Source organism: Dipteris shenzhenensis, chromosome 17 (assembly GCF_047967505.1).
Source record: "Dipteris shenzhenensis isolate YYH24624 ecotype China chromosome 17, Dip_SZ_1.0, whole genome shotgun sequence".
Classification (NCBI taxonomy): domain Eukaryota; kingdom Viridiplantae; phylum Streptophyta; class Polypodiopsida; order Gleicheniales; family Dipteridaceae; genus Dipteris; species Dipteris shenzhenensis.
Genome location: NC_141612.1, coordinates 26,672,904 through 26,686,308, shown reverse-complemented (window position 1 = coordinate 26,686,308; position 13,405 = coordinate 26,672,904). Strand labels below are relative to the sequence as shown.

The 13,405-nt window shown below is 44.9% G+C and overlaps 1 protein-coding gene across 1 annotated transcript in view; it reads left to right on the top strand.

Annotated features, from left to right (window-relative positions):
• Positions 1-13,405, top strand: part of LOC147891908 (L-idonate 5-dehydrogenase-like) — a 64,672-nt gene that overhangs the window by 34,891 nt on the left and 16,376 nt on the right. The window contains exon 4 of the mRNA XM_087388119.1: positions 6,674-6,964. Coding sequence (XP_087244245.1) covers positions 6,674-6,964 — 291 coding nt within the window. The remainder of the gene's footprint in view (positions 1-6,673; positions 6,965-13,405) is intronic.

Here is a 13,405-nt window from a genome sequence, read left to right as displayed (position 1 = left end):
GAGGTCTCTCACAAACTGATCAGCTGAAAATATTTCATCTTTGGTCCTCAATATAGGTGGCAAAATCACCTTCCCATAAATGACCTCAAAGGGGGCTTTCCCTGTAGAGTTGTGTACTGTATTATTGTAAGCAAACTCTACCAATGGTAGGTACTTTTCCCAGTCTGAACCTTGGTCACCCACGTAGCATTTCAGCATATCCAATGCTGTAGAATTTGCTATTTCACTTTGACCATCTGTGTGGGGATGGAAAGAAGAATAAAAATTCAGATTCGTCCCCATGTTATCAAATAAAGCTCTCCAGAATAGACTGGTCATTCTGGGATCTCGATCACTAACAATGGACTTAGGCATACCATGGTGCTTCAAGATTTGTGCCATGAAAAGCTTAGCCATAAGATTTGCCTTTATGGTTTTGTGAACCGGAATGAAATGAGCTTGCTTGCTGAATCTATCAATGATAGTCCAAATCCCATCATTCCCTGACTTTGATCTTGGTAAATAAAAAATAAAGTCTATTGTAATACTTTCCCATGGTGCCCGAGGCACGGGAAGAGGCATAAGTAGGCTAGGTGCCTTCCGTCTATCATACTTCACTTTCTGACACGTAAGGCATTCAGTAACAAACTGATGTATATCTTTCCGCATCCTGGGCCAAAAGAAATATCTCTCTAGTGCTAGAGTTGTTGCTGTAATTCCTCTGTGTCCAGCATAGGGAGGTGCATGGCATTCCTCCAAAATCTTTTTCCTCATCTCTTGGGTGATGCATAGGCAATCATCTTTCATTAGATACCCATCTTTCAGGGAATAGTGACTGGTGGATTACCCCTCTTGCATTTGTTGTAAAATCTCACAAAAAATCTGCATCACTAGCATATTGCTCCCTCATGCCTTCTAGGTCCTGATGATAAGCAATAGTCACATTATTGACTTGGGGTCTTCGGGACAAGGCATCTGCCACTCTGTTCCGAATTCCTGGGGTATGGACAATCTGAAAATGATACATTGACAGCATGTTTGCCCATTTCATATGCTTCTCGGAAAGCTTGGTCTGAGTCAAAAAGTATCTCAGACTTTGGTGATCTATTTTAACAGTAAAATCTGCACCCAAAAGATAGTGCTTCCATGTATGGATGGCATGAATTACAGCCAATAACTTTTTCTCATAGATTCTCAGATATCTTTCTGCATCACGCAATCTTCGGCTCTCGTAGGCTACTACATGTCCATTCTGATGTAATGCAGCCCCAACACATTCTCCACAAGCATCACAATCAACATCAAAAGGATGGTAAAGATCCGGGACTACAAGAATAGGTTCTGTAGTCAACTTCTCCTTGAGTGTATTGAATGCTTTCTTCTGTGATATTTCCCATGTGAAGGCTGCATTTTTCTTAGTAAGGTCATGTAATGGAGCTGCGATATCAGCAAAATTCCTGATAAACCTTCTGTAGTAAGAACACAGGCCTAGGAAACTTTGAACTTCATGCACAGTTTTCAGCTCTGGCCATTCTTGAATGGCACGGATCTTTGCTAGATCCATTTGTATCCCATTCTCGGATATTATATGCCCCAGATAATGGATTTCTTCCAAGAAGAATTCACTTTTCTTACTGTTTGCATAGAGCTGATGATTTCTCAGCTCTTGAAACACTATACCAAGATGTTCCTTGTGCTCTTCTTGTGTCTTTGAAAAAACTAGGATATCATCAAAGAAAGTACCCGTGAAATGCCTGTACTTTCGGAAGATGCGATCCATCATTCTATTGAATGTGGCTGGTGCATTTGTCAACCCAAAAGGCATCACTAAGTATTCATACAATCCAAAAGTAGTGCGGAACGCTGTCTTGTGCACATCCTGAGGCTGTATCCTCACTTGGTGATAGCCACTCTTTAAGTCTATCCTGCTGAAAACTGAAGCTCCATTTAACTGATCCAGCACATCATCAATGCACGGAATAGGGAATCTATTCTTGATGGTCATTTTGTTCAGTGCGCGGTAATCGACGCACATATGGAATGAGCCATCTTTCTTCTGTACTAGCAGTACAGGGGAACAAAAAGGAGACGAGTTGGGCTGAATCAACCCTTTGGACAGCAAGTCCTGTACCTGAGCCATAATCTCTTCTAGCTGAGTTGCACTAACTCTGTATGGGGGCCTATTGGGTGGCTTGCTACCAGGCATTAACTCTATCTGATGATCTTCTGGTCTCTCTGGGGGTAACTCCCCTGGCAAAGCATCGGAAAAGCAATCTTTAAAGTTTACAAGAAACTTAAACTTATCTTTGTCTACATCATTCATTTCAGCATGCATATCATTCTCTTTTTCTTTTACAAAAACCATGTATGCGGAAATTGCAGACTTTATTACTTTACCACATGTAACATCAGATACAATGGGGATAGTCTCCCCTTTATTCCTGGCAACTAAACGCTGATTTTTGCCCCTATGCACAAACTCCAGCACTCTTTCATTCCTGGCAACTAAATGCTGATTTTTCCCCCTATGCACAAACTCCAGCACTCTTTCAGGAAGAGTCAACTTCACTGCCTTGCGATGAAACCAAGGCATTCCCAAGACTACATCATGATGTTTCAGTGGAGAAATGAAGAAGTCTTCCTGATCCACATAACTCCGTACATGAAGACGGAGCTTCCCTATCAAGGGAGTGACTGGCACAGGATTCCCACAGAATATCTGATCGGCATCCAAAGCCCTGCCCAACTCCTCCATTTTTATTCCCAGCCTCAGAGCTAGGTCCTCTGATATGAAATTATCAGTAGCCCCCGGATCAAATAAAATTAGCGCTTGCTGGTCTCTGACTTTGCCCCATGATAGCAGCAATTCTCGTTCTTTTGGGTTTGAAACATGACCCAGTATGTCAAGAATTCCTCTTGCCATTGGCTTTTGCGGTCCCCGTGGCTTCTCTGCCTCTTTTCCCTTCGAAGTTGAAGGCTTTTCTGGGCACTGGGCAGCCACATGCCCCTCTTTGCCGCACTTGAAGCATTTCCCATCTCTACGGAATTCAGCTATATGTTCAGGGGTGAATGGAGATTTGCCTTTATAAGTTTTTGAAAACTGAGTACCCCTCGGCTTCTGAGGCTGAAACCCTTTCTTTTCAACCTTGGGGTAGTCTTTCTTTTCTGATTTTGAAAAATCAGTTTTCTTTCTTTCAGCACGTCCTGCTTGCAAGGATAGTATTGTAGATGGATCTTGTAACGGCACAAGACTAGCTACAAAAGCTGAATGCATAAGGTCTTGAATGTTCTTTGCCCCCAAAGCATTTACTACTGCCTGAATTCTTGAACTGACGCTCCAACAATTGGGTTTGAAATCGACAACTGACGTTCATTTTCAAGTGCGCATGGCGGATCAACGCAAGGTGAAGCCTATGGGGGCGGTCAAACTTGTTCACATGAAGATTGGGGGAGTTACATTCCTGTCCAATTTTATCATACTTGATATGACGGAGGGTGAGCAGACGTATCCTCTACTTCTCGGTAGACCATGGTTACAGTCAGCAAGGGCCATTCAAGATTGGTCAATTGATGAAGTTCGGTTTCCTTTGGATCCACATCCCTGGAAATAGACATGGTTACTGGAAGGGCTCATCACCGACCTGTGGAACTTGGGAAAGAGGATTTTGAAGAAGAAGAAGGGGTGGAGGAGGAGTGATGGGCACTTGGGGATTGGCCCATACGGAAAGAAGACCTGGCCTATGTGGAGGTTGCCAAGGCATCAACAACTATATTGCCCCTTTTCTGGCTGCTATGGAAAGCACTCAGAATGCATCTGATTCCCCCTTTCTGAACACAAAGGCATGCATTTTCTCTTTTTCTGCAAATCTTTGATTTTTCCTCAGATCTCTACTGTTTCTGACAGTAAAAGTCTGACAGATAGGTGAAATCTGCTAGCAGAAACAGTCTCTGCAACTGTCCCTTTTTTTTTTTTTGGACAGTAACCAGATGGAGTAACTGGCTGGTTACTCTAACCAGACTGACTGGTTCTGGTCTGGTTAGTCTGCAACTAGACTAACTAGACTGGTCACAGTCTAGTTACACCAACCAGACTGGTCTGGTTAGGCCAGATTAACTGTACCAAGGGTTAGTCTAACCATTGGTTTGCCATCTCAGCAGTCCAGCTGGCTGCCACATCAGCAGCTGTCTATCTGCCACGTGTCAGTGCCACATCAGCTTCCTGTCAGCCCTGCCATATCAGCACCTACCACGTGTCAAGGCCACATCAGCTGCATGCGCTGCCACGTCATCATCGCACGTGTGGACGCCACATCAGCTGGACCTGCTGGCTGCCACGTCAGCTCTGTCAGGCCTGCCATGTCAGCGCCACGTGTCCTGTGCCACGTCAGCTCTGCAAACTTGCTTAACCTTGGCAAAGATTTCCGTCGAGAGCATCGCGCCTCAGAGACTATCGTGCGTCGCGGGCTTTTGCGTCTCTGCGTGAAGGTACATCAGCCAGCCTTCAGGAGAGTCGAGACTGTCCGTCGCGAGATCTTCTGCATACTCTTATTCTCCAAAAGAACTTTGGAGTGGTGAGGCTTATTGCGTCATGACTTACGCCAATATGGAGACATCTACATCACGTGAAGGAAAGAGCCCGATTTATATCTATTGCGCCTTGGCTGGCCTCTTCAAAAGCTCCGTGGGCATCTATTGGCAGGTCCCGCGTGGCTTTCAAGCCCCAAAATTACAGTCATTCGATTGCTGCAATATTTACACCTCTGCTAGTGTAATTCGTGATACAATGGATAATGAAACTCAGCGCCATATCTAGCAACATCGTCAAACGGGCCAAGTGTTTCAGCGTATGATTGCTACGCTAGCCTTCATAGCTTTAGATCGTCACCCTCTTCAATAAGAAGGCGAGTCCAGCTCTGATACCAATGTAATCGTAGGCTCTCTCTCTCTTGGATGCTCACGCTCGTAACTATCTACAGAAAAACTCATAAGAACTCTCTCTCTCTCTCTCTCTCTCTCCACACACTGCTAGGGCCCAGGACAACATGTCGGGCTGGACCCCCTCGAAGGTATTTTATTTCTTGAAGAGAGAATCTGTTACAAGAGTTCAGCGTAGAGCTGTCTGATACATAATCCAAAATGTGAATGAATATTGCAAGAGCTTCAAGCTCATTTCAAATTGGCAACATGCCACTTGTCTAAAATCTAGACTAAGTCCTATTACATGCCACTAAGGGCCACTCTGGAGTCTTCAAAGCACTTGGTCACGCGAACCACCTCCTAGATGCTTGTTAGGCTCCCATAACGCTTAGGAAAAATAACTCTTCCTAGTACCTCCAACAATTAACTAAAGCGTACCACCATGGCACCCATTAATTGTTAGCGCTTTGCATGCAAATAACACACTGTGGACTAATTCTAGTCACGGTGGGCGTCCCCACTGAATACATGTGCACACATAACAAATATAAAAATATATATTTATTCTCTAGTTGACCGAAGTCAACGCTCTTGATTATAATTAAGAGGCTTTGACCAAGGGTCGAGGCGCCTTAATTATAGTCAAGTCTCTCCCACCGAAGTTGGCACATCTTGGTTAACCGTGGTTAACCCTCTTGGCACATGCCAAGTCTCGTTGACTGAAGTCAACACTCTCTGACCGTAGTCAGCTCTGTAGTTCTCTTGTTAACCGCAGTTAACCCTCTTGGTAATAAACCAAGTCTCCCCGACCGAAGTCAGGTTTACTTGACTAGAGTCAAGTATCTTTGACCGTAGTCAATCCTTTGACCATTAAAAGAACTCTTTGACCATAATTAACACATAAAACTCTTTAATTATGATCAAATAAATGGTCAACTGTACTTTGACTTAGGATATTTACATTGTGGTGACACAGTTAGACAGAGTGACAGGTGGAATGATGGTTAAGTGCAGGTTTGTACAAGAATCTGAGTATCTGATCGTGAGGAATCGATTATGTCTATGAGAAAGTTGTGTATGAGAAGAAGTAAGGAAGTATGTGTGTGGCTGAGTGATAGTAGATAAGAGGGTCTCTAAGAGCACATATGTGAGAAGAGGAAAGTGTGAAAGCTGAGAAAGGGCAGAAAAAGAGATACCAAGGGAGGCCAATGGAAGATCACAAGAGACGAATCATTTTTTTCCCGAAAGAGTTTGCTGCCAAAAAACAACAGAAATTTTTTAAGAATTTGTCTAATTCTTTCTGACGGGAGCTGGTAAAGTAGCGTTTAGAGGATCGGATTCCCAAGATGGGAAACATGCAGGACTGAGATCAGAAAGGTGGCATAAAGGAGGCAAAAGGGCAGAGTAGGGCTGCAGGAAAGTGACCAGGAATGGTGCTGAAGGGCTGGCCGCCAGGGAGATTGGTGGTTAAGTGAGAGCTACCTGGCAGGGATCTTAATATGGAGCGAGAGGGTAGGATGCAAGAGGAAGAGCTCAGGAGCAAGGTGCAGGAACATGAGAAGATAATAAAATTTTCTCCCCAAAACTTTTATTGTTATCTGATTGTTATCTAGAGTACTTGAAAATGTGATATCCAATGTAATGTTTTTGTTTTTTTCAGCAGGTTAAGGTAGCCTCATGCGATATTTGTATACATATTTTCACTTTTACTTTCCGAAATTTATAATTACATCTCCATGAAACAGTGAGCAGAACATAAACATGACTCCTTTTACAGGTAGTACACCCTGGTTTCCTTTGTCATAAGCTGCCCGATAACCTCACCTTAGAGGAAGGTGCCTTGTGCGAACCTTTAAGCGTTGGAGTACATGCATGTCGACGTGCTAATATTGGCCCTGATACAAGGGTGCTTGTTCTTGGTTCTGGACCAATAGGGTTGATTACCATGCTGGTTGCTCGGGCTTTTGGAGCTATCACTGTACATCTTACTGATACGGATGAACGCCGTTTGTCTGTAGCAAAGGAATTGGGGGCTGATGGCACCACATTGGTCTCCACTAATATGACTGTATGAATATTCTTGCAGCTTATACTTTTTTACTGAGATTTTTTGGGGGTGAATTTCTGAAAATTTGGTCTGTTTATGTGTTCGACAGTGAGCTTCTTGTTGAAACAATTACCTGGCCCTCTGCATGCCAATGAACCCTCTATCTTTTTTTTGTTAAAAGAAATGCCATTCAACACAATGCTTGAATTGAATCACAAATCTACTAACTTAATATGATAATTAGTGTTTCTCTTTTGAAGCTATGGGACCTTGGTTTCAAATGAAGCGCAGAAAAGGATTATGAAAGCCAGAGCAGATGATAAGGTTCTTTCGGAAAGCTATGAGAAAGGAAATTTGGTTCTAAAGTATTGATGGCTGGCTTGATCATCGGCTCAATAAGTTGTTCTTGGTGAGGCGGGAAGGGTCTTATGTGATCTTAAAGGGCTTTGCAAATGGGGCACATGAGCTGAAGGAGCTTGATGGCGATCTGACTGCCTCTGCTGCTGAAGAGGGAAAACCAAGGAGAAGGGGGGGGGTTTTCTCAGTGACCGCTCCAACAGTAGCTCCAATTGTGGGAAGGAGCCTATGGTACACCGTGGGCAGACCTAGAAATATGTTGAAAAGAGAGGTTGTCTTCCTGTCGTCCTCAATTGGGTCGAATCCAAGAGAGAAGGGCTTGAGGAAAATCTTCTTGGGACCGAGAACCAAGGGATTATCCTTGAGCGTTGTGCTCTCAGTGCAGTTGATACGGGATTATCCTTGAACCTGTTGTATGGACCAATGTACGGATTAAAGTGGTGCGACTTTCTGCCCTGGAAAATAGCAAGAAATGGTGCAATCTCTGATCTGGAAAAGCAGCAGAAATTGTGATGATTTTAAGCTAGAAGAGCCTCGAGCTGAGCTTGAGGGCTCGAGCATGATGGGAGTTGGAGCAGGTTGAAGAAACTAGTCCATCTGACTATGTGTATACAATCAGTTTAGTAAATGGAAGTTCTATTAAAGTATGGGACCAAAGGGTTACCCATCTAGACCTTCGTACTTTAAGCTATGCCGAGAAGCTGGATTTGAAATGACTACGCTTGCTCACGTAGATATAGCTCTAGGAATGGTATAGCATTCTAAGAAGAATCCAACCATTAATTAGAAGAGACATTTATCAATTCAAGATGAGCAACGTGCAATACGTTCAGTGAGGTCAAAAGGATTTATCTCAGGGACTGTTGGTCTTCGTGATGGAGGTTCTAAAAACTTGAAAAGAGTTTTTATTTCTTGTATAGCTTCAGCAGAGTCGGTCGATGATATGCCGACTAGCTTTAAGGCTATCCAAGATAGGGAAATAGCTAAGGTGGCTGACCAGATCATAGAGGAGTTCTCTGATGGTTTCAGGTTCAACATAGGTTACCTCTAGAGTGGAAGGCTCAACACAAGATTGAATTTATCCCGGGGTTAGAATGTATAATTGAATACTACTATTGTACCATAATCATGGCCCAATCACAGAAACGATTCCCCCATGAAATTCTTGTAAGCATCATCTCCGCACACCACCAATGACCTAACCAATGGACAAGAGCCGCTGATCTGGTCACGAACGATGATGCATTGCTACGTCGCTTCAATTGGTGCCCAACACCCATCAAGATGGATTGCCCTCTACGATGCAAGTCGTTATTGGTGAGTGCCTTAACTTTCGTCATCGTTTTTTGATGCCACACTGTAATTGTGGGACACATCCTTTTTGCATGTCATAACTTTTTTTCCTACCACAAATGTAACCACACCGACCCAATCTTGCCACACCCAACTGGCTCTAATATTTTCACCTCCTATCCTATGCAATGTTTTTTTTTTTTTTTTTTTTCAAGAAAAAGACTTCTATTAAGTAAGAAAAAAAACCCGCGAGAGCAAGCTCAAAGCGGAATACATCATGAAATCATTTCTGCTACCTCTTTTGGGATAAGGTGGATGAGACCCTCTGTAATCGACCTAGGCATCTCGCTCATGTCCCAAATGGCCTGCAGGGCTGAAGTAATATAGTCTCCAATCATATCCCAAAATGCAATGAAAAAAGACGGGGTGAGGCCATCTGAAGCCGGGCACTTGCCCTTGTGAAGGGCTGAAAGTGCAGTCCTGAACTCTGTGTTGGTGAAAGGTGCGTCGAGTAGAACATGCATACCCGGATTCACCAACACAGGGATACTCTGCCAAATAGCCTGTCTAGCATCCTCTCTATCGTGTGTCTCAGGATCAGCAGTAAGAAGGGTGGCATAGAAATCTGAAGCTATGCGTAAGACATCATCAGGCTCTGTCTGTAAAACCCCATGTGAGTCAATAAGCTGGGATACACTCTCTCTACTATGTCTAGGACCAAGAGTAGAGAAAAAGTGTTTATTGACTCTACCACCCATCTGAATCCAGAAGGACTCCCGTGCATGAAAGGCATACTCTGCTCTCTCTGATCAAGCAATAACTGCAGATGAGCCCTTGCTGCAGCAAGGCGCTCCTGAATCCAAGCATATGAAGGCCGTTTCTGCTCTTCCCTCTGCAAAGCTGCCAACTGCTGGCGAACACCAATCTCACGTCTGAGAATATCTCGTCTCCTCGTACAAGCAACTGAGCGGTAGAAGTCGCTAATACCAGAAAGGGCAGCGGCTACATGTGATGGATATGGCTGCCCACCTTGGACATGAGCAAACCATATCTGCAGGGCTGCCTCTGTAAGGTCCTCCTCTGTGTAAAAGGCATCTGGAATCCTGATGCTGGCAGACCGGCCTCTCAAGTGAGGTTCTGAGATAGCCAGCACAACAGGGAAGTGGTCTGAAGTGGAAACCCCAGTAGCAATGCATACCGATCCACCTCTGTCTAGTGCCCAGTCATCTACATAGAATCTTTCAATGCGTGCATGAATAGGCATGTGTTGCCTCCTGTTCGACCAAGAGAACAGGAGGGACTGTGGCTGAATAAGAAAGGCATCATCACACCAAGTATCTCTGCCACAGAAATGGAAAAGGAAGACATCCCAAGCTGCTCTCTCCAAAGAGTGAAGTCCGCCTTCTCTACCCCCTTTTTTGTCTGATGGTAACTCAACCATGTTAAAGTCACCTCCAATCACCCATGAATCCACAATGGGAGCCCAAGAGAGCAAAGTCTTTCACATAAGGACACGTTCCCCTCTAATGTTGGAGGCATATAGGTTAAGGAAACCAACCTTACGCCCTCCAATCAAAAGAATAATCCACTGAGCTCTAGAGGGAATAATGACTCCGTGCCCAACAACTAAGGGGAGAACCGACTGCGAATGTTGATATCACCTTTGTATCAATATTAATTCATACAAAACATGTGCAACAATTTTTCTTCTTTGTAGATAGAGATCACCTTGCTCCCAAAATTCCCTAGATGGTTCTATTGCCGAAACAAATGGTCCTCTTGCCACTTGTCATAATATATGCAATTATCTTTTCACGCCCTCTACGAATTCACATTAAAGTCCACTAGTCATTTTGTGCCCCTAGGCACATGAATATTTATATGTCCTCAAGATGAATATGCACATTGGCTATTGAGCCACCTAGTCATATGAAATCCCACATTGAAGACATATCGTGCAGCTCTGTCCTACTTCGCACAATGCAGTCTATGGCCCGACCACCTGTCGTTGCATGGCATTTTACTACAACTTTGCCACCTGTCATCAGGCAACACGCGGATGCAGATCGTGAAAATTCAAGGTTGGCTTGGAGCGACCTCTGCATTGGTTCTTGGAGTCACCTATTTTTACTTATTAACCACGAACAAAGAGAAGGACGCGTAGTAGCTTAAGCCACATGTCCGTCTCGGAAGCTTACATTGCATGATGACATTTGCACGGTCGTTGTTTCTTTTGAGGCTTTCTCTGCGTGATCACAAAATCACTTCGACATCCTTCTTTCTCTACTGAGTTCTTTGCGCGTGATGTTGTTCCCTCACGTTGATGTTTCCATTTATTCTGCAGTCTGCATTGTGAGACTGCTATTAATCATGAAGTCGATCAATTAGATGAGCTCAGCTCTTCAAGCAAAGCAGGAAATTCTTCTCTCCGCCTAAAGGTCTTTTGGAACAACATGAGTAGAGGCTACATTTTGTTTGGGAATACAACTGGCCATTTCTGCATTTACTTCTCGTTTTATGGCCTTTTTTCCTTCTCGAGCATGTCAAGATTATGTTCTTTCCCGTTGCGAAAGTTTGAATTCTTAATGGCAGAAAACCTTTGCAGTGACTGAATTGTTTGAATGGATAGGCAATAGAGACGGAAAGGAAAGGAAAGGAAAGGAAAGGAAAGGAAAGGAAGGGAAATGCATTTTTGGCAAACAGTGACGATAATGAACAAACAAATAACGTCAAACAAAAGGAGATCTATGACAACCACCGCGCTAGTTCTTGGAGTTATATATTAGTGTACCAAGGAAAATGTATTTCCTTGTGCAACCAAGGAAAATGCAATTGTCGATATGGCCCTCGAGGGGTCCCCTTTAGTGGCAAGGGCCATATCAACATGTCATATTTGTCTAGTGGCATCCTGGATGTTGTATAATGCATGTTGATATGGTCCTTGCTCTTAGAGGAAACCCTCAAGGGCCATATCGTCATTGTATTTTTCTAGATGTATCTCCATGCAACCATCGCGGTGGTTGTTGAAACTATTTTAGCGCTACTTTGGTCCTAAACCAAGAAAAATGTAGTCCTACTTTACTAGTATTTGAGTCCTTGTTGCAATAAATCCTAAATGAGGACAAAAGTATTCTGAGCCACCGTGGTGACTGGAGGCTTGGTAGTGTTATTCAAATAATCATTCAAGCCAAAATTTGAGCCACTGCGGTGACTGGAGGCCCGGTGGTACCATCCAGATAATCATCCACAATTCATTAAGTAAAAATTGACCAAAAGAGATTATATTTACATCTAATAACGGTTTATATAAAAATTAACAACAATTTATACTGAGAGTCTTATGGAGCAAAAATTGAACAAAATAGATTACATTTATAAAAACTCACTAATGGTTGAGAGTCTTAGAGGTCAAAAGATTACATCCAACGAGGATAACCACTCAGCCAGTTTATATAAAAATTAACAATAGTTTATATTGAGAGCCTCATGGTGCAAAAATTGAACAAAAGAGATTACATTTATGAAAACTCAGCAATTGCTGAGAGCCTTAGAGGCCAAAAGATTACATCCAGCGAGCCAAAAGATTACATCCAGCTCCGCCCCCTCCCTGCCTGCTCCCCCGCCCCCTCTCTGCCTCTCTGCCCTCTCCCTGCCTCTCAGCCTGCTGCCCCCCTGCTCCCCTGCCCCCTCCCTGCCTCTATGCCCCCTCCCTGCCTGCTGCTCCCCCGCCCCCTCCCTGCCTCTCAGCCTGCCCCCTGCTCCCCCGCCCCCTCCCTGCCTCTCCGCCCCTTCCCTGCTTGCTCCCCCGCCCCCTCCTTGCCTCTCCGCCCCCTCTCTGCCCCTCAGCCCGCCCCCTCCTCTCCCTCTCCTCCCCCTTCCCTTCACTCCCCGCTCCCTCTCCTCCCCCTCTCAGCCTGCCTCGCCCCCTCCCTCTCCTTCCTCTCCCTCTCCTTCCTCTACCTCTCCCTCTCCTTCCTCTCCTCTCCCTCTCAGCCCTCCCCCTCCCAGCCCGCACCCTTCCAGCTTCTCCTTCCTCTCCCTTTCCTATTCCTAGCCTGCCCCCTCCCTCCCTCTCAGCCTGCCCCTTTCCCATTCAGCCTCTCAGCCTCTCCCCTTCACCCCTCCCCTTCTCTCCCCTTCCCCCTGCTCCCTCCTCGCCTCCTTTTCCTTTTTTCTGCCCCCCTTTTCTCCCGCAGCTTTTTTTGGAGCGGAAGGAGCCTTTAATTTGTTAGAGTCGGCCTCCTCACCTCGATTGGCGATGGATACTCCATCAGCCAATCCTACTCCACCTCCACCGGCCGCGAAAACTATTACCTTTTCTAAAGACGAGTTGCAGCAGCTCAAGAAGGATGTAGAGATTGAATGCTCTACCACGTTGCTAGCACGCATCTTCGGGTCTCACCCCTCCAGATCCCAAGCCAGAGACTGGATGCTTGCGGCTCTCCCCCCAGACCTCACTCCACGATTGTTAGATGTCCGTCTTCTGGGACGAGGTTTTTTCCAGGTTGTTTTTGACACTCCAGAGGCTGCGAGCACTGTGCTCAAGGCTGAGTTTTTACACCTGGGACACAGGAAGATCTTCTTTGAAGCCTTTCATATTGGTTTCGACCCAGTGGAGGCAGATAAGAAAATCTTCTCGCTCTTCATCAGATTCCCCGGGCTTCCCCAGGTTTACCATCGACTTCTTTCTGTTATTGGGGAGCATTTTGGCGCAATTGCTGAGATCCCACCCCTCCCTGGGTTGCCATTGACTGCAGCAGAGGCAACCAAGGCTGATGGGGTTCCTAGAGCTAGGGTCCTTTGCAAGGATCC